Source organism: Pseudomyrmex gracilis, unplaced genomic scaffold (genome assembly GCF_002006095.1).
Source record: "Pseudomyrmex gracilis isolate BER0280 unplaced genomic scaffold, ASM200609v1 scaffold_153, whole genome shotgun sequence".
NCBI lineage: Eukaryota > Metazoa > Arthropoda > Insecta > Hymenoptera > Formicidae > Pseudomyrmex > Pseudomyrmex gracilis.
The window spans coordinates 344,355-366,192 of NW_018020737.1; the positions used below are offsets into that span (position 1 = coordinate 344,355).

Here is a 21,838-nt window from a genome sequence, read left to right on the forward strand (position 1 = left end):
GCAACCTCGTCGAGATTCCTTTGAAATCGACTCGCGCGAGCGAACTTTCCCCCGCATAAGTCATTCTTGGATTCCTGATTAGCCGCGCGAGGACGACCGCGATAAACGCTAATAAATTCTCGCGCGCGCGTGTTTGAACAAATTAATTAAAAAAAAACATAAGTTCTCCAGAACCTTATCTTTCCGCGCTTTAAAATTGATAAGACGAAATATGGGAATTAAAACTCGCTAGCTGATTTTCATCATAAATAAACTTTCTTCGTCAGAGAGAAGCAACTTTGTATTCTTGAACTTGCAACGAAGTTGCAATGACGTGGCATTGCAAGGCAATGCGTCAAATCTGCGAGATAATTTGTTTTTTGTTTTTTGTTTTTTTTTTTTTAAACTACGGTGAGCGACATTTCACGCGGTTGAATATATTAAAATTTCACTCACTCGTGTCGATCGATCGGCTCGAGCAAGTCGTTGGGGCATCGAGCGCGACACTTTTTTTTTTTTTTTTGCGAAATTTTACAGCGTCGCGAAATTCACGTTCAAGTGGCAAGGGAATCGTTTTCACGATTTCGTTCGAGAATCCGGTTTACAAACCGCTTTTACCAGAAAAGTGCGCGTATTCGACGCGCGATAAATTTGTCATTTACTTCAAATTAACATATATATTTTTGTACACACTGTCCTCGCGGAATATACTTGACATTTGATAATTAGCGGTAAAAAAAAAAGGTATTTTTACTCGCGCGACATTTGTTTCTCAAATTTCTTACGTTAAGCGCCTATTTCATTCGCGTTTTTTTGTTCAACTTAAGGCCGTGCAGTGGTAACGTTTGCGGTTCTGAGGCTTAACCACAATACGACACAGAGTATATTAGTTTCTTCGGCTCATTCCTGAAAAACAATTAAGTCTACTTAAAGAATACAAAAATATTTTTTTTTTTTATCAAATCTGAAGTTCCATTGCGATAATTTTTTCCGTTCAAGTAGATACGCGATTCTAATTGTGCCAAAATCGCATTTTCAGAAGAAGAACAAAAGATTGTCATAAAACAAACTAAAAACAACCGTTGCTGTGTGTTTTATTTCCATTGTCTTCGCGTAACGACGATTACCCGCATGTGCGCGCGCGCCGCGATTCGATACCGTTCGTTGACGGAAACCGAACTGTTTCTCTCTCGACACACCTACTTGTCCGAGTCCGCATAATTGAGCGACGTCCTCCCAAACGCGCACACGTCCTTCGCAGATATTGTCACGTATTTAATTTCGTTTGTGTAAAAAACCAATGAAGAAAGAAATTCCTCACTTCAAGTAATTTTGAACTAAACCAAGGCTTATAACTGAGAAAAGATATAAATTTCAAACGTGACAGGCAGTTGGAACTAAAAACACGGTTGTTGTTGCGCGAATATGTGATGGTAATGTTATTTATTCACGTATATAAATGAAACAATAATAACATTTCGACCTTCAGTTTAGGTCTTTATCAAATTCTACAAATATAATAAATCTAATATTTAAAGAAATCTAATATTTTGCTATATTATATTTGTAGAATTTGATAAAGACCTAAACCGAAGGTTGAAACGTTCTTATGCTTCATTTATATACATCATGAATAAATAATATTACCATCACATATTCGCGCAACAACACCCGTGTTTTTAGTTCCAACTGCCTCCCGAGTCGAAATTTAGCGTCTACATTGAACCTCAATTCCTCTTTTTTTATGTAGGAGTAAGAGAGAAAGTAGATCCTACTTTGACGCTGCTGTACGTCCGAAATTTCCTTTTTTCCCGCTAAAGTTTTAAAGTAGGGTTCAATTCTCAGATCAGACTGCGCATTGCAGGCTCTGATAGGCTCAAAATAGGAGTAAGAAAAAAAGTAGATGCTACTTTGACGCTGCTGTACGTCCGAAATTTCCTTTTTTCAAAAATTGAGGTTCAATGTAGACGCTAAATTTCGACTCGGGCTGTCACGTTTGAAATTTACATATTTTTGGAACTATTTGCCCTTTCTCTGAATTATAAGAAAAGATAAATTTTTTCAAAATTTTAATTTTCAATTTGTTGAAAAAATCTCTGACATACAAATATATAGGTATTCCTAATATAAATAAATAGAAAAAAAAAAAAAACCTATTGCTATCAGTTTTATTCAAAAACTTATCATTGCGAACAATGCGAACGGATACTTGACTCGCGACTGGAACGCGAGAATAGAAACAGGAATATATATGGAGACCGGTATCACACGCGATCGGCACGAGCGCCCAGTATGGTCGGGTCGGGCTCAGCGCGTTGGGGATCGTCGATTTCTAAGTGGTAGCGATCTCCAACCGCGTGTGCATGTATACGCGCGTAAGTACGTATCGGTCAAGCTACGCGGGCGACACTTTCACTTGCTGCCAATGTCCGATCGGCTACGGCAATGCTACAGACCGATACACGGAGAACTGGCGTTACAGTTTCGTTCCACTGGTTAGGGAATCCAGTCTCTCCCGATCGCGGATCCGGTCGCGCGAACACACACAATGGATCTCTACCCCGCGATCGAATCCGATCTTGCGGGGAAAATAATCGCACGCGAGATAAACGACGAAATTATCGACGGATGCTGCGTGCTCGTGACACGAGGAACTCACGAGGTGAAATACGCAAATTTCGGGAGGAACATTTTATCAGTTTCGCGATAAAAATTTACATCAGAGACACTCGATGCAAAACGTTTCAAAAGATCTCGAAAACTCTTTGCAATAAATTTTTGCGCAAACATCAAAAATTCTCTCTCAAAAATTCGTTATTCGTAATTTTTAAATTGATATATAAAGAGCCTCAAAAGTTTTTTGTTTGTAGGATATACCTGTATATAATTCATTAATCGCAACCAACCAGCGACTGAATAACGAGAAACTGTTTTACGACAAAACGGGAATACGCGGGTAATTAAGTTGCGGGAAATCGCTAATTTGCGAGATTAATGATGCCAATCGGCGAATTCAATAGCGCGATAATAAACGGCGTTAGTTTCACCTTAGGCGGCGCGTTCGGTTTCGCAAGTTCGTTTCGTAATTCGCGGAATATATATAGGCACGGCGGTTGGCCACGTTACAACAAGAAACAAATTCCGCGCCGCGAGCTCGCAATTCGCGTGGAGTGTTAATTTCCGACGTATACACATCGCGGCGTGTTACATTTTACGACGATTAACATATCCGCGACACGCGCGATCCCGTTGAGGCGACGCGCGAACAATGGCGGCGCTCTCCGAGAGCGCGTTATGTTAATTATTTCCGATCTCTCGGGGGGAAGCCCCGTATCAAAGCGCCGTATCGAAGGTCGGTGTCCAAGTTACCGGGCGAAGTAAAAAACCGGCGCAAATATATATATACGTGCGGCCGATTCAAAGTATAATACCTTGGAAACGCATTCCGCATGCGTAATACAAGTGTGAAAAAAACACTCGGCAAATTTTTCTCACGTCCTCCAGCGTGTCCACAGACGCGTGTGTATTTTTACGGCTATTAGCGTATAGAAATTCTACGCCGCAAGAATCGGTTATCGATCGATCAGCGCAGTTGTCTTTTCATCTCTCACGCACGTGTGTAATTATATTCATTAACTCAGATTTATAATTCTCCCCGAAGAGAGAATAAATTAATAAACGCTTGAGGGGATTATTTATAAAATAAAATCGCGCGACTTTACACAGTTGTAAAACGCACAAAAGATTTCTCTCTCCGAATGGTCAGAGAAATTATTATTGAGACGCAGTTGAGGCGAAGGATGTGATTCGAAGAATTTCGGGAACAGAGATTAATCGACGGAGACTTCATTCGCGAAACATACACGAAGAGCTGTCACACGATTCGCAAACAAATAACAACATTAAAATTTTTATTGAGAATTATTCCACACGCGTCATCATCGTGTCATCGCGTAACATGTGTTATTCAGATGCATTTACGCAACACGTTTTTTTTTTTTCGGAAAAAAAAGGTCAAACTCGCAAGGACATAAAGAAACCATCCTCACATTCTACACTGTTCTCTGTCTGATACAAAAAAAAAACAGCGTTTAACGGCTATCTGCTGATAAAAAAAAAAAAAAAAAACTTGTTTATCTTCAACTAAACGCTCGAACTCCGGCAACAACGAAAATAAAGATATAGAAGAGTGAATCTAACAAATGACAAAGTTGAAATTTTATACAGTTGATAAAGATAACCATAAATATCGTCGACAAGCTGATGCATATGTGCATCAGAAACATAGTAGAGCTACTAACATCTATCGCTTCGGACTAAAACTGATCTTTCTTAAACGTTTCCTTCTTGCTCGGTCAATAACCTTCTATAAGACTCAGAGCAGTTTAGACTATCGAAGTTGTCGCCATATAGTTTTTATGGTTCTCCAGAGTAAAAATGTTTCCAGAGTAAAAGAAGAAAAACAATCATTTTTCCTATTAAACCTAAAAAAAAAGAAAAAAAAATAAACAGGACCGACTAAGCGTGATCAAGCTATTTCTTTGTCCTCCGTAAAATAAATATCCAGCAACATATATACATACATATATTTATATAACAAGTAATGTCTCCGTAAAAAATTGAGTTTATTGTTTTCGTGTATTTTATTTAAAAGAAAATTTGTTCCAATGTAAATTGGAATAAAACGAACTTACGCGTTCGACTTAAAAAAAAAAGTTAAGTACGTTCAATAATTATAAAATAAAGTCGCGCGCTTTCATGGAAAATTTGCGGACTCGTCGGACATCTAAATAACTAATTAAATTCTTATTCTGCAAATAATTACTGAAACACGTTACTGAGAAAAGAGAGAGACTTCAACGCTTGGTTTGCAAAAATCGCGACTTTTTTTTAGCATGCGAGAAAGGAAAGTATAAGTGCGCTTTTAGCGTGCGAGTGACGGTCATTTGCATGGCGTCGGCGAACGTTGAGCGAACGTTCTAGCTGGAATACAAAAAAGTCTCTCCTTTCCACCACATCAGGAAACGACGATTCCGTTTCACGGCGATATCACGTCGTCGACTTGGACATTAATGGACTACGCCAAGGTCAAGTCTGATGCTTCTTTAATAGATAATTCGAGCGGCGTGCGCGCCTGGTTCTCACCTTATCTCGGATCGTATACGCAATAAATTCTTGAAGCACGTGAGGCATGAAAGTGACGCGCGGCGAGAAGTGATGCGCGGCCGAAAGTTTTTGTCGCGACCTCGCGGAATATTCTTCTGCGCGAATTATGTAATTCTCGAATCGGTGAAAGCAAGCGATTGCGCGCCACACACGCTCGAAAAGTCGCACGTGCCAATCCGTTCGGTGACAGTGCAAATAAGAGAGATAGATGCAGGAGTATAAAACTACTTTCGTAGCGCATTTGGTATGCGCGCGAATGCGCAAACGCGCGTGCCGTGTACGGATAATTAAAATTATTTATCCGAACGGAGGGGGTGAATGGATCAGCGAGCTTGAGTGGACGACCGAAAGTCCGATGCGAAAGTCTTCCCGCCCCGCGGCAATTGCCGCGTTTGTTGTTCAGAAATTTTTCGCATTTTCGATCATAACTTTCGATGTCATAAAAATTTTGCACATTGTTTTTCGTTGCACTTTCACGAATTGTTTCTATAAAACAAAATTTGATAAAAAAAAAAACAAAAATTCTTCTTCTCTCCGTATGTTACTTTGAACAAATGATCTTCCAAAACTAGGACGGTGAAATGTTTCGCGGAGGTTTTCGATATCGAAATTGTACAAGGAGAAAATAATAATCCTTTCGAAACAGGAAGAACATTCTCTCGGCACACGTTCGCTCAACTCAGATTCTCTTCGTATATCCGCATTTTTTTTATGATCTCCACACCTGACAGATCGAAATAATCGCCGCACGCGCGCACTTATACCGGTAGTCGTTGTACCGGTCGCTCGTTACCGACGAGATACAATGTAATAAACGAGGCGTAATGATTCCACGTATGTACATATCTCGTTTTAACGAAATTGAAATCATCATCCGCGGACGCAATCGGGGAGGCCGCACCTAGTCCGCGTTAGACTTGTCTACAGCAAGGTCGTTTTCTCTCCCTCCCGTTTGTCGTTTACATCTCTCTCTCTCTCTCTTTCGCTTTTTTGCATTATATCGCATGTATATCTCTCTTGCGATAGACCGGTAGGTACTTTCATTTTGCCGTCGACTCGCCCCGTGTCGCGCGCTCGCGACCGTTTATGGCCATTAAATTAAATTCCACGTCTCGTCGGGCGAATTGCAAGCGAAATGTTAAAGTATCAGAATACGTACAGAACAAGCCGAGTCGTTATATTTGTACTTCAATGAGATCGGACCGATTTCGAACGCTCGCGGCTTCGTATTTGTGTGTTCGGAGATATTCGGGTCGGAGATAAATTTTAGGATAAAACCGTGTGTGATAGATAGCACGATTAAAATTTACAAGGCGAGTTTTACGATTAAATCAAACAATTCGCGCTATTGAAACAATGAGAGACGGTAATTTCACAGATTTTAATTTTCCTGATCAATCGCGAGTAAAGTTTTATCTCTCGTCATGTAGTTATAGTTATTATTATGTTTTTTTTTTTTTTTTTTAATCTCTCGCAACTAAAAACACTTGCGTTACACAAGTTTTAATTATTTAACTGAAGATGACGGGGGATGGTTTGAATCTAATCTCGGAAGACTTTTTAATTTAAGGATTTCTGGCACGTGGGAGTAACGACATTACAAAGCTGAAAGCGGGACCGCGGCGCAACTCGCGCGAAAATGCCACAGTCTCGGGGCACTAATATTAATGCCATGCCGACAATGCATAACCATAGCAATGTAGGCGGTCACAACACGGCGTTTTATATAATCTATATAATTACAAGCTGAAGTATTTTATCCAATTGGAGCGGTAACTCGGAAATTAATTTTAATGACAAAGTTGTATTTTGTGCAAAACCTCTCTCGAAACCAGTTTTGTATAATTTTTCATAGTTCAGTACCACTGAAATTTCAACTGCGATATAATGTTTCGGAATCGGTCGTTTGTCCGCTTAAATTTCGATATGCGTTAATAAACAGCGTCGACGTAATGTCGCGCCGGATTCGGAATTGTCGAGCGGAATTTATCCGCGAACCGACTTTGTTTTTGTCACGGTGATGATGACATTTATCCGGATAAAATCAGTGACATTTATTCGAGTTCTACTGTGCACTCCGCCAAGTGCAGTCTTTTGTACCAAACTGTCCGTATAAACTTACATCGCGCACACCTTAAATCACACCGTCTCGTTTCGTCTCCGATTGGCGAAGTGCAACTTCGGAAAAAAAATCCGACCGAGCGCGGCGGTCATAAAAGTCACGGTGCAATGTTCTCGGCGAGATGAGAGAAGCGCGTCTAGGCGAGCGTTCCGACGATTGCGTCTCGGGCTCGGTCGCGGCAATCTTCTTCCTGGTGCATTCCCGCGCGAAAAGAAAGGTAAGAACCAAGCTCACGCCGAACGGCGACGGCGAGTGACGCGTGAAACGGCCTGTAGCGAAATCGCGCAGTTTACCGTGGAATGTCGTTGGCTCGTGCCGATTGCAAGCTGCTGCTGCTGTTGCTGCTGTTGCTGCTGCTGCTCGGCACCGCTTCACTCAAGGTGAGATCGCAAGCTCCGGCTTCGAGATGCAATTTACGTCGCGAACGAGAAACCCGTATGCCTCGCCCACACACACACACACACACACACACACGAGCGTGACATCAGAACACGAATATATGCGTGTATAGTGTCACCGAACGAGAGGGGGACTTTATGCAAGTGTAGGTCGACAAGGCCCCCGAGGGCCCGTATCTTGCAGCCTACTGCAAGTCTGCTCGTGTCCCACTTTCTAATCAAACCGATCCGACCGATCTTCGTTTTCCAATCTCTCGTGCCTACCGATCGAGAAGTTTTTTTATTTTTTTTATTTTTCGGAACTTGATGAGGTGATGAGGAGAATTCCGGGAGCACGTTGAGTCTCGATTAAAGAGACGAGACGAGACTCCTCAAAGTTTCTCGATAATCGAAACTCGGAAAGAACGAGGCCGTATAAGCAGTCGAACACGCGCCGATGTGTGTGTGGCAATATTATATTAGGTCTACCGGAAAGTTCTGTCTGTTTTTGGAATAAAACAAAATACAAATTTTTCTGAATTTTTCAAAACTGGGATATACAAATTGCCCTCACGCTGGCAAGAAATCATTAATAATAATGGCAATTTATATTATTTAATAAAGTTTATTGACGGTAAGAAAAATTTGTATTTTGTTTTATTCCAAAAAACGGACAGAACTTTCCGGTAGACCTAATATTTTTCAATACAACAGATACAAAATTATAGAAATCAAAGTCGAATTAAATCGAATAACGAAAATTACATTACACGCTGAAATAATAATATTGCGCGTGCGTTTGTTTACGGCCTTGTTCTAAGTTACGAAAGCATATAAATTGCGCCTTGAAAAAAAAAAAAAAACATTTTAATTATCGAGAGTGTGAAAAATATTCGTCTTCTCGAACGATGGAGAATCGTTACTTTCGGCATTCTTCTCGCTCGTTTCATTCGTCAGCGAAAGGAATTTGCCACGAGAGGCCACTTTCCAAGTGTAGCTCCACCGCTTTTAATTAGAATCTCATAATTGGTTGTTTAATGAACGCTAAGGAAGGAACAACGTGGAAAGTTGTAACGAGCTTGTTGCAGATGCGTTTGGTCTGAGCGTTAACGAACGACCGTTCATTAATGCGAGACGCGTTTGCTCAACGACAAAATTCGGAGGCTTGCGATACGCATCTGTTTTTTCGGACAACGGGGATTTTAACGCGAAGCGAAGGTAAAACGCGAGCGAACGAGAGAAACGTTCGACGCGACTATAATCGCGTCTTTCGCGAGTCGCCAAAAAAGGACAGACAGGAAAGAGACGAGGAAGAGAAAAATCGTCCGGTTGGGAATTGTAGATTTGAATTTGAACAAGGAGTAAAGCGCCGAGAGCAATTCCGCGAGAGACGCGTGCTCGGCATGATGGAAGTTTTTCCTATAAGTATTTGCACCGGCGCGATCGGCGCTATATCGACAGTTCGCCATTACGAAAACGCCAATTCGCGTTTTACGTTTATTTCTGTCACTCTCGCGCATACCTGTATCGCGCGCCGTGTGTCTCGTAGACATTTGTGATTATCGGGAGAAATCACCGGTTTCTGTGCTGTTGTACACGTCCTTCGAGAGATCATTCCGTCGCGCGGTTCTTGTTGCACTTCGCGTTCCATATTATTCAATCGGTAATTTCGCCGTTACATAAATTTTATCAGTATACAATGCACTTTCTCGTTACGTCGTTTGTAAAAAAAAAAAAAAAAAACGTTCGCAATATATATCATTTATTACACGCGTAAAATTCGAAAATGCTATAATATAAACAATTTTTCCGCTCGCAAAATTAACAATAAATAATAATTAGAAAAAAGGTCTATATCGAGCAAACAAAAGATCGTAATTTTATTAGTAAAACAATAACATATAGTTATAAATATGTAAACGTTTCGGCTCTTACTTGAGTCCTCTTCAGTATAAATTAACAAAGAAAAAAGAAAAATTCGAAAGAGAAAAATTCGAAAGAAATTTCTAAAATGCTGTTTTACAGTTTTTTCCGACAGTTTTTAATTCGATATTCAGCAAAATGAAATCGAATCGGTCTCTCGGATAGTTGTCGCCCAACGCGCGTCAGAAAAGATGGCGCATGTTTATATATCTTCTGTCAATTATCGTTTCGAACTTCTCGCTGAGGAGAGAACGTCGTTCGAGTTGCGATATTGTAACACTCGATGTTTTTCACATATCTAGCAATCGCGCATAAAAACTGCTGTTAGGAAATTATCTTAATATACATAGCAAATAATGCGCATTGTAAAACTCGCGTTTTTGTTATTACGTCGAGGAAATTAAATCGCGTAATATAAAAACACACTTACACGTTTTCTCTATTCCGCTTCAATCTTTCGTGCTACTACATGTTGCGTTTCGCAATTAAAAATTGATACTTTGCAATGTATTACAATAATTCTCGTTGCGCGCACGTAATAAATAAACATTTGCGAGACTCGTGAAGACTCGATCTATAAGGAATATGTAATATCGTCCGTGACCACACCGGTCAGTCGGACGAGAAAGGGACCGTTCCGGTGACTGCAAGGCCGTTGCTATCGCAATTTTTTTTTTTTTTTTTTATCGGCCGCTATAGATTTTTCCTGTATTTATATATATATATATATATTTAATCGAGCGCAGAGAGAGAATTTGCATTTTTCCTCGATGACTAATAATGTGCGTTCGAGCGACAAAGTCGATTTTAAGACAGTGTCGCGTGTTCGCGTGTAACGCGCTTATAATTCAACCGCTTAATTCTTGATTTGAAAAAGAAATCAAGAATTTTACACGCAATAAAAAAAAAAAAAATGCGAGAACAAGCGCGCGAACAATATTTCTCTCTGTGATTCGAGGATACTTTCTTCGAGTATAACGACCATTTAAGCTCGTGTCAGACCGCAAATTACAGTCGCGCGGATTGCAATCTCCGAGCGTTTCGGAGCTTCCGTTTTACGGAAAGAAATCGATTCTAGCGTCACGCGGAAGTTCGAGATTGCACGGCCGAGTTCGCATTGCGGCGCGATAAGATCGTAAAAAAAAAAGAAAAAAAAAATAACAATTAATTATTGCTGCGCACGCGGTAAATTCTGCATTACATAATGAAATTTTTGCGATGCAAAGATGTAAACAAAAAATAATGAAAAACCGTAATAACGGATATTTATAAAATTCGAGAATTATATAGAAAACGATGATAAGTGATACAAGAACGCGATCATAAATTTTGAGTAGTGTAAATTTCTCGCACAACGCGACGTTCAATCGCAATTACCATCCGGCAATGAATGAAGGAGATTTCAATGCTTCTCGCGCGCAGATATATAAATGTCGATTCTTCAATAACGGGCTCGTTACGTTCGCGTTAAACGTTTTAAGAATCCCGTTTTATCTTAAATATATATATCTCCGCAGATATTATCGTTTACGCTTCATATATTTCACTGAGAACTGTCATTACGAACTATCTTTCTTCGGTAAGGTAAAGATACGAGACCGTATCGTCACTCCCTACGTATAATCCCGTAACTCCAAAACGCAAATTTTAAAGGAGAGCAGTTTAAAAGTTTAAAGCTTCATATATACCCGAGTCGAAATTTAGCGTCTACATTGAACCTCAATTTTTCTTTTTTTATATAAGAGTAAGAGAGAGAGTAGATCCTACTTTGACGCTGCTATACGTCCGAAATTTCCTTTTTTCCTGCTAAAGTTTTAAAGTAGGGTTCAATTCTCAGATCAAACTGCGCATTGCAGGTTCTGATAAGCTCAAAATAGGTTCTGATAGGCTCAAAGTAGGAGTAAGAAAAAAAGTATATGCTACTTTGACATAGTTTCCCTAGTTAAGAGCCCGAGTCGAAATTTAGCGTCTACATTGAACCTCAATTTTTGAAAAAAGGAAATTTCGGACGTATAGCAGCGTCAAAGTAGCATCTACTTTCTCTCTTACTCCTACATAAAAAAAGAGTAATTGAGGTTCAATGTAGACGTTAAATTTCGACTCGGGAGATCTTTCGGTTTTAAATTTTTATCTTACTTATAAATATTATTTTTTTAAATAGTTGGTGATCATAAAGAACATGACTTTCTGAATGTCACTATGCAATAAACTGAAAATCCCGTATGTGACACTTATGTAATTATACGTAGGGAGTGACGATATGTGAATGTACGTCCTTCTAACAAATAAATATCTGCCTACTTACGGAGCAGTGACTTTGTTACGCACGCGTATCTCTTTTTTTTTCTTTTTTTTTTTTGTATCTCAAGCTAACAAGTCTCTTCTGTTACGCAATAAAAAATATCAATAGTCAAGCGTTTTTTTTTTTTTTTATCTCCGCGAAATGCGACGATAGAAGATGTTTCCCCGAAGGGACGAGTTTCGAGAATATAGACTCGAGGGCTTGAGAAGCGCCGAGCCCTCTCCGCGCGTTAAAGAACGGAACATGACAATTTGAGAGCTTATCGCTCTCATCTCTGCTCCCTTGTTAGCAGTTTTTGTCCCGTCCTATACGCGGCGCGCGCATTACGGCGCGCGGTCTTTTTGCTCGCGGCTTCTGCATTAATCCGCGATCTTCCGCGGCGATTACCGCGTTCTTTCTTCCACATAACGTTACAACGTGCGCAACGCGAGAGAACGCGAGTGCATTACGCAGACGCGGCGGATTAAATGGGATAACGAGGGCGCGGAAGAAACCGGGCGATCGTCTCTCTCTCTCTTTCTCTCTTTCTCTTTCTCTCGTTTGATCAATCGTAAATCCTCAGGATAACCTTGCAATGTCGACCGCACGAAGCGTAGACGAAAGTAAAAGCGCGCGTCGACGAAATAGGCGACGGGATAAAATTCACCGCGCGCGGTGTTCGAAAATCGATTGCAGAGAGAAAGAATATTCTGACTCGCCTTTTTAATTCGTCCGGTTTAATCAAAATTCGGTTTATGAATTTGAGGCGTGCGAGATCGTTGGCGCCTTTCAAAAATATCGTCAACACACTTAAAGCAATTTGTAACGAATTGTAAGTAACGACGAATTAGACAAAATCCTTTCTCTCAAGACACGTGTTGTCTCACAAGTCGCGCGGACTTGAACGTATCGCACGAAACGCGGCGGTTTTTTGCGGCTAACATTCGGATATCGGTGATTTTCGTTTGTTGGTTAGCAATTGTCGTTCGTTGTCGACCGACCTGAATAAAACCGCGTCTCTCGCTCGCTCAGACAGGTACACACGAACACGAGCAAATTGTGTGGGTGTAGTGCGCGTATTGTCTCGCGCGGAATGTAGAAAGTAAAATATCTTAGGTAACACAAGCCTCTACGATGGCAGCCTCCGAGAGTATAGGCTTGCTGCTTCGCCGTCGAGGATGCGCCTCGGGAGAAGTATCCCCCGGCACTATCATCATCGTCATCGTCTTCGTCGTCGTCTTCGTCGTTGTCGTCGTCATTACCATTGCCGTTCTGCTCCCGGCTGCCTTTATGCTATAACGTAAAGGTCACCGCGGACGTTTGCGCTCGAACAAACAGAAGATGACATTTGTCAGAACGAATATCTCTCAATGAAGTTAATTTGGAAAAGTTTTTTCAAATAATTTTTATTTTTATTGATACTTTCAAATTTTTGACGTTGAAAATTTGATGAGTTTTGATTGAGTCGCAAAATTTATAGGATAAAAGACCCAATTACCGTCACCTGTCCAATTAATGTCACCCTAAGCTATTTTATTTAAAATATTAAATAAATCCAAAAAAGTTATGCGTGAAAAAAATCTAACATAGAATTTTAAGCGCAATTAATATAATAAAAAATCCAGCACTCAACATTCTTGTCTCATTTCTTTTATTTTAGGGACGAGGGGGCTCGCATCGTTCTTTTTTAATTGTTAAATTTATAAATAAAAATAGAGATTTTGAAAGGCGCGGTATTATTTTGTTTCTTATATTGGAGACATATTGAATAATACCAGATAAGAAGAAAAACACATGTTTTTTTGATAAATAAATAGTAAAAACAATTCGCTAACGCCAGAGTTTATTATTCAGGTGACGGTAATTGGGTCTTTTACCCTATGGCTAGAATTTTACGTAAAAACAAAACTTGTAAATTCTTACATCTCTCTCTTTCTCTCTCTTTTTTAGAGAAAAATGCAAAACAATCTTACAAAATTATATATTACAATATTACAATATTATAATATTGTAATATTACAATATATTACAATATTATATTACATGATAGTTGTTTGAGCTTAGCCGCACAGCTGATTTCTGAAAGCGTCTCGGTGAGACGAGGGAGGATCGAAGATGCACACATCCGCCGAAGATGCATTAAACCTTTGACATTTTGAGGATTCCAGACACGTAGTTGCTCAATGTACGCATATATAGATATATATTTCACACAGACGTATGCAACGCATATACACACACGGGACACACGGGAGAGAAACACGCTTCAATCTTTCAAAGAGAGCGTAATCGATGCGCCCATTGCGGAGCCGGCATACTTTTTTTCGATTCGCGCGCGGTCCGCTTCTTTCGGATATTCGCTTTCGGAACGAAGAAGGAGAACGAGTCTCAATGAAACGAGAGACTCTCCGATGGCACAATGGAACTGGGCCATCTCGTTCGTCGTTCGCGCGTACCGTGAAATTGACCGGTTGCACTTGTAATTAAGCATACAATGGTCTAGTCGTTCGCCAGCGCACGTAATGACGGAACGCGTCTTAGTTCGGCGCTCGACCGATAAGACGTAATAACACGTTTGCGGAAATCTCGCACCTGCTGTCACATCCGCGTTGTACAATAATAAATAATCGACGGGACGCGACGCCGGCAACGCAAATTTTTTTCGTCTTTTCTGACAACAGTTTTATCCTGACAATGATTTTACTACCTACTTTCGATAATGTTGAAAATTTAATGATTTTTTTTTTTTATAATTTGAATAAACGCGATTATATCGCTCATTCCGTCTAATTATTTTTTTTAAATCTAATATTTTATAATTACTGTTTTCGTTTTTATTTTATCTACTGATAAAAGTATCTCGGTTCTTTTTTTGTTCATCGATATCTAGTCGCGATATAGTTTCGTGCGGCGGGGTTTTTTTTCGACAAATAATAAAAAACACATAAAAAGAAAACGCGAGAAAATCCGTTTCGGATATCAAAGACCGGTAATCTTCTGCCAGCTTAAGGACATCGGTAATATTCAACCGTTTCCGAAGGTCCGTGAGGTAACGAAGCGAGGGGAAAACAAGCAGAACTGGTCTCTCGTACGCGAGCGGTATTAAAAAACTACGCAGGATCGTTCGATAGCGAGAGAGAAAGAGAGAACTCCGATCTCGCGCGAACTCACGCAATAATATAATCCTAAGCCTGGGTAATCTCTTCGCGAGTTGTTTCATTTATCAAGCCCGGGGGGGAGAGCGTCGTCCTTGATTAGTCGCCGATATAAATTTCTAGCGGCTAAATGTCGCTCACTCTGAGGCTGTACACATGTTCGCGAACTGAATAAATACGTAATTAAAATGTTGAGAAAGTTGATACGTAAAATAAAACTAAGTTTCATGAAAATGCAACGGCGGATTGCACGCACTGCGTACGCGCGCAACAAAACTTCGAAAATGTATGCGACTATAAAGTTGAATATACGTGTTTCTTTCGTGCGCTGCCTTCCGTTGTGACTCCTACGGTCATTTTCCACCGTAATCCCTTTGTCCGTTAACGTTAAGACAGAGATAGCCTTGAGTAATGCGATGCATTCAAATGATGTAAAGGTTGTCTCGGGTAACATTCACGCAGCGCGCGAGGTTTTACATTAGAAGAAGATACTTTTAAAAGAAAAGGACCTTTCTTCTTCCAGCAGAATACATCTTTTCTTGCATTTTATATGATTGACATATATATATCAATCATATAATATATATATATATATATATACATATATATATCATATAAAATGATATATATATATATATATATTTTTTTTTTCTCTCTGATTTAATAAAATTGACATCCGAACGAAATTATTACATTACGCGAAGTTTCGCGTATTGTGTCAGGAAGCGTAATTGAATTTTATCCGAATCGCGTGTGTGAATAGATAATGCTAAAAAGTTACGCAAGGATTCCGTCGCGATTGCGATCAAGGTGAAAGTCTTCGAGATCGGTAGAGCGAGACTTAATCGTATCGCACAGGCGTATCTCTTTGCAAATTGCCAAGGCAATTGTCGTTAGAGAATGTCCTTTAATGACTCGCAAGGAGCCGTTTCTAGCTCGCGGGGGATAATCGCGCGCTTCACGGCGGACTTGTTTTTTGTTCGTCCTTTTTCAATCCGACAGCGATATGAATTTCGTTCCCGGCGACTATCTCGTCGCGGCTTTACTCAGATGTCCAGCCACGGCAAATCCATCCGAGAGAGAGAGGACTTTTAATTATCTTGCTTTTATTCGCGATCGAGTCTCCTCGCGCTTGCGCGCGCGCGGAGATGCACGCCTTTCGAGCGGATTAATTCTAGCGCGTCACGCTATATTTCACGGCGAGCTGAGATTTTTTTATTTACCCCCCCGGTAGAACGGGAGAATATCGCTTTTCACGTACAAAGGTTATTTCTTCGAACCGAACAGTTGCTCGTAACGAGCTAGTTACACGATAGAGAGATTTTTATCTCTTTTTAACTTCCTCAGAGATGATACGCGGATTTCTTGTGTACGCGAGAAGATAATAAAAAGAATTTGTATTAATTAATATCTGTACACGGCGCTTTTGAGAGATTTAATTTGCGCATCTTCTCTTTCTCCGGAGAAACCGGCGAGAGAGAAACCGATAACTCTTCGAGCGACATTGCACCACTTTTTTTTTGTTTGCGAAAACATGCGCGAGACGCTTTCTCTCAAATGTGCGAGATACATCGAATTCCTATAACGTGGCAAAAATGCGCATCGCGCACAGAGGTGTGTGAGAAAACGAAACGAACGCAACGTGACAAAATTAGTTTAGGCGCGCGAATCAACATTGCGGCGAAATGACATAGGAAAGGAAAATTTCATTCAACCGGTCATTATTTCCCAAGTAATTGTACGTTTGGTGTTATTCCATGATAAAAGAAAACGATGACTGTTATGAAGCGTTCACGTTGCGTTCGTTCGCGCGAGATTTATCATTCCATTAACGTCAACGTGCTGCAATGTTATCTCGCGCATTCACATGCAAATCAATGTCACAAGAGCTGTTAAAAATTATTCTCCGACACAAATGTTAATTCCCTAAAGCCCAAACTGGTTTGAAAATTCTATTCGTTTTCTCTCTGACTAATTAACTCCTCCGAGGAAGTAACGTCAAAACTATATCAATAAAAGAAACAAGATAAAAAGAAACAAGATAAAATAAAAAAAGGTAAGATAAAATAAAGGACACTGTAAGAGAGATAAGATAAAAACAAAACCTCCGATAATGGAACAAATATTCTGTACACCGAAAAAATTATATTCTTGTAAGTAGAAGATTTTATACTTAAAAAATCTTCTTAAAGATTTTAGATGATATTCTTCTAAAAATTAAAAAGATTTTAGATGATATTCTTCTAAAAATTAAGAATATGTTCTTTATTTAAGAATATATTCTTTATTTAAGAATATAGTCTTTTTCGATAGTGAGATATATATATATTTTTCTATAGAGGCTTTTTATATTCTAATCAGTATATATTCTTATCAATATCACTATTTAGAGGATTTTCCTCTTAAAATAAGAAACTCTTCTTGGCGTCTATTTTAGTATAAAATATACTTAAAGTAAGTGGGATATCCTCAAAACAAGAGTACAATTTTTTCGGTGTACATACTCGTTCGAGAAGACTAGGATTTTTACGTAGGATTTTTTCAATTGTATCATATCTCGGAGCGGAGAATTCGGGACTGATATAATCGCGACGATTTGATTTTTCTCCGAATTAAAACCATATTAATGTGCCGCTGTTCCGGCGGATTATGTCACGAAAGGATCTCGTGCGCGCAGACTCGACCCGGGTTAAAACGGACGGACGGAGCTCCTTACCACGGGAGGACTCTCCCGCGTTGGCCCCGGGGTGAATCAGTCCTTTGTGCCGGACTCTCTCAGGGTCAACCACTTTCGGTTTGCAGTATATGCTTCCCGACGGTTTGTATGTACACTCGCAAACACACTCGCCCGTCCCGAGCGAGCCTACAGGGTGTCTTGAAAGTTGCCGCGCCAATAGCCAACAGTCAAGTACCACCCAGCTATGTGTGCACGTAGAGCTAGGGCACTTTCAGGAGGACTGACTCATCGCCGTGCGTTTCTGTAGACTCTTCAGGCTGCGCGTCCTCTTGAAATCGGGAATGAACAGAGGAAAGAGAAAGAGAGAGATAAGATTGGAGTCGTGCCTCGGCCGGAAATTCGTATTTCTTGAATAATAAGTTTCAAGCTGATACGCGTGAAACAAAGCTTATAACAAACAGAAGTTAAAAAACTTTGTCTTACACGAGAAAAAATGCAATTAAAATCACTGCAGTCAGACTTACGCATTGTATGTTATATAACGATGTAGCGTCTGCGCGCGTGTTATCGCATGATCGGTCGTAATTATATGATAATGTTGCGGCGAAAAAAGGAGATCTTGCGCGCGTGCATCGCACGGTAAAAGAAAAAAAACCAGACAACAGAGCGTCGGAGTTAAAAGCTCATCAGGAACGCGCATCCATTTGCTGAAGGAGATTCATTTCGGTTAAAGTGGTCGCTTCAAGAGAAACGTTTTCCTTACATCGTCCAAATGGGATAGAGACAGAGGAGGAGCCAGTTGTTCCTTTTCTTTTTCCAGCGTGGCGGATCCCAAAGTTTATTGGCTCGACGCGGTCCAAAGTCAAAAAAATAAACGGAATAAACCGCGCGCGAGGGATCAAGGATACGGTGGGAGTAAGTTTCGCAGGAAACGCACACGAAGGACTAAAAAGAAAGAGAGAAAGAGAGAGAGAGAGAGAGAAGCTAACAGCGAATTCGTCTTTGCTTGTGAGAGAATGTTTCTCACGAAATTTCTCATCACGATTCACGAGTCCTCTCTGCTAATTCGTCTCGCTGCTGATTCATATTCCCGATGTCTCGCACGCAGACAATTCATCGCGATGCGATCGCACCGCAAACGGTTTCTTTTTCTTCTATTTTCATCAAACAATCTGCTCTCGCAGCGATTGAGTTAGCGTTAAGAGGTAATTGATTTTTGTATTCGGCGAACAGGTTCGATAAATCGTTTCGCGAGGATATCGATAGGATGTACCTGACGCACGCAGAATGTCTATCTCACGATTCTCACGTCTCTCTCTCTCTCTCTCTCTCTCTCGCTCGCTCGCCTCGTGATCAAGAAGATACAAGTTTATATTGCTGACGTCACTGACGTAAATCCACGGCTGATGAGCCATTTTTCGCAGTCCGACCGAGCTGCCATAATAGCTTTAAGTAAAACTATAGAGTTTGACTGTAAGTTTGCTCGCAATAGTTTCCGCGACTTTGATAACGAAACTCCTTAAATAAATTTTGACAAGTTAATCGCGAACAATGAAATCAATTAATTTTTTTTTCTACTAATTTAAAATAAAATAATACGATCGTATATCAAAATAAATAATCACTAAATAGATTTAAAAACAAATTAAAAGTAAAAGTCTCTCGTTAAGTTTTCTCCACAGTAAAAAATTCCTTTACTTAAAAAAATTCTCAAATATAATAAATAATAATAATGAAAAAAAAAACAGAATTTAATAGCAAGTTGTTTCTTTAAAAAACGATTCTCGTGACATATGATCGTGACAATTTTGTTTCAGAAACGAGACGCATGACAGACGATACTAGGCGGGCGTTATCAGGCGAGGGTTCGGTAGCTTTCGGCGACGCGATCAAAAGATGTCGGATGCCGATGGCATGGACAACCTGGCGTTCACTAACGAGGAAGATACGAAGCTGGAGAATGGCGGTCCCCAGCAAGTGACCCTAGATCAGGACTCGAAGTCCTCGGGGGACGGGGCGCCGATTGAAAATGGTCATCAGCGATCCTTTATCTCCCAGCACTACGTCGAACCTATCAAATCAAGCTCGGAGCCATGTTACAAAACAGAAACGAGAATCGAGTTGCCGGCTGATAACGCGGAGAAAAGTTTGCCCGAACCGAAGCTTAATGGCGTTCATGGGAATGGCAATAATAACGACGCCAGCTTCCTCAACAACAGCTCCACGAGCGTGCAGGTCAACGGTAAGTTGTCATCTCACACATCGTGAGACGTATATTTTTTCTCTTTACACACGCGAAAAGCAGGAAGCGCGCGCCTATTTAGCGTCGTTACCATTTCGAGGAATGTGGTTTCTCCGCAATTTTGTATGTGCAACCGGAAATTGGAAACCGGTTGCACCTCCACGGATATATATCTCGCGGGAGTTAAAACGGTTTCTCGTTTTTCGTAGATACGGGAAAGAAGGAACAGATCGAGGCCGTAAACCTAGAACTGGTCTCGATGAGGCCGTACACGGGCAACAATATTCAGACGAAGGGTCAGGAAGCCTGCGAGGTGCCGACTGATCCTTACGAGGAATACTTTGTGCCGGTTAACGAGCATCGAAAGTACATCAGGTAACGAGTTGTTCGTCTAAGGAAATTGGTATCTGCGCTTACGCACTCATTTTTCCTTTCTGTGTGTGTGTGTGTGTGTGTGTCTGTCTGTCTTCTAACTCTCATTAACTATTTTTACGTAACTACCAGCCCGGCGTACCACAAATTCCTTCAAATTTTAGGAATTTTCTCTTGTGATTGCTTATAATTTTCGCACAAATAAAATAAATTATATTTTATAATAAAACTAGGAAATTTTGATGAATAAACCCAAGAAAGTTCTTTAGAGAAGGCGTGTATTGCAAAGTTGCGGACGTGGAGTTTGGGTATCACAAGATAGAGATATAATTTTCCCAGAGAAAAAGAGATATGTCTCTCTTGTATGTGTTTCGGTGAAAGTTGTCAGGCGATAGAGATGCCTCCCCAGCACCGTGTTTAGCTCCCTCCAGCAGATCAAAGTACAGCGCACGGAAAGCTTGGCCGCTGCCGATAGAAAAAAAAAAAAAAAAACAAAAAAAAACACTTCACACATCGGTGGAGAGAGTTAGACGGTGTTTTCTGTTGTCACGGTACTTAGCAGGAGTCCCGAAGCCGAGGTTGAAACAACCGTGGCTGGAGTACGTTTTGATCTGGGTCCCGGCGTCGGCCGCGAGGGACTCAGCCTGAGAGACCCCGCCGCCGGACTGGTCGACTATTCCCACTGGCTGACAGCCCTCAGGTACTACTTGATGACGGATGCTTTCGAGGATGAGGAAAGAAAAGGCTGGGGAACTGTCTTTTAGTGGAATATATATATACTTAGGTGTCTCTCAGGGGCACGCGGTCGCGCACTAACACGCTTATGCTGACGCTCCTCCGCCCGTCGGGTCGAATAATGTTCCTCCATAGACTGCACGTTCGAGAATTCGCCCTTCGCATTCGATCGCGTGCCGATATAAACCGAGTCCAGCTTCCAGAGAATACATTAGAGAGAATACATATATATTTCGCCAAATAGATAAGATGATCGATCGATGTTTGACCGATGTGAATCGAAAGTGTAGTATACACATGTAGACATCTACGTATGCATAAAATCTCCTGCTGTTTTATTTCACGAAACATATCTAAGATATTCTAAGAAAATGCGCGACAAGCTATACACATTACATCACCGTGCGCGATTATGGGGTGTGATTTACCAGGGAAGCTTCTAATTTTAATAAACGGCTGATGATACTGACGAAAAGTCGCTAAGGAAATGCGTTACACGCGCAAAATGCTGTACAAAATACGCTTTCTGGGTTTAGGACGGAGGAAGAACATTTAAGCGCGCGCGTGACAGATTATCGTCTCTACGTGGTTGTCGAAATTGTGTTGCAGGGGCGAGAAACTTTACGTCACGAAGGACAAGAGATCCAAAAACTCGTACTGGAGAAGAATGGCCTGGGGATGCGCGCTGCTGGTCATAGCGATCGCCGTGATTATCGCCATATTAGCCGCAAGTAAGACGTCTTCTTTTTCTTCATTTTTTTCCTGAAGAATTAAAACATTAAATGTGTAACTTAAAAATTGATTACGTA

At 40.7% G+C, this 21,838-nt stretch overlaps 1 protein-coding gene across 3 annotated transcripts in view; it reads left to right on the forward strand.

Moving 5' to 3' along the window:
• Window positions 1-21,838, forward strand: part of LOC109857261 (fap1 adhesin-like) — a 39,792-nt gene that overhangs the window by 9,294 nt on the left and 8,660 nt on the right. For 2 of the 3 annotated variants that reach the window (XM_020433412.1, XM_020433413.1), the window contains exons 2-5: window positions 19,498-19,922; window positions 20,132-20,297; window positions 20,854-20,994; window positions 21,639-21,760. In XM_020433412.1, the coding sequence (XP_020289001.1) occupies window positions 19,577-19,922; window positions 20,132-20,297; window positions 20,854-20,994; window positions 21,639-21,760 (775 nt within the window). In that variant the 5' untranslated portion in view covers window positions 19,498-19,576. The remainder of the gene's footprint in view (window positions 1-19,497; window positions 19,923-20,131; window positions 20,298-20,853; window positions 20,995-21,638; window positions 21,761-21,838) is intronic. The other variant, XM_020433414.1, reaches the window with a different exon arrangement.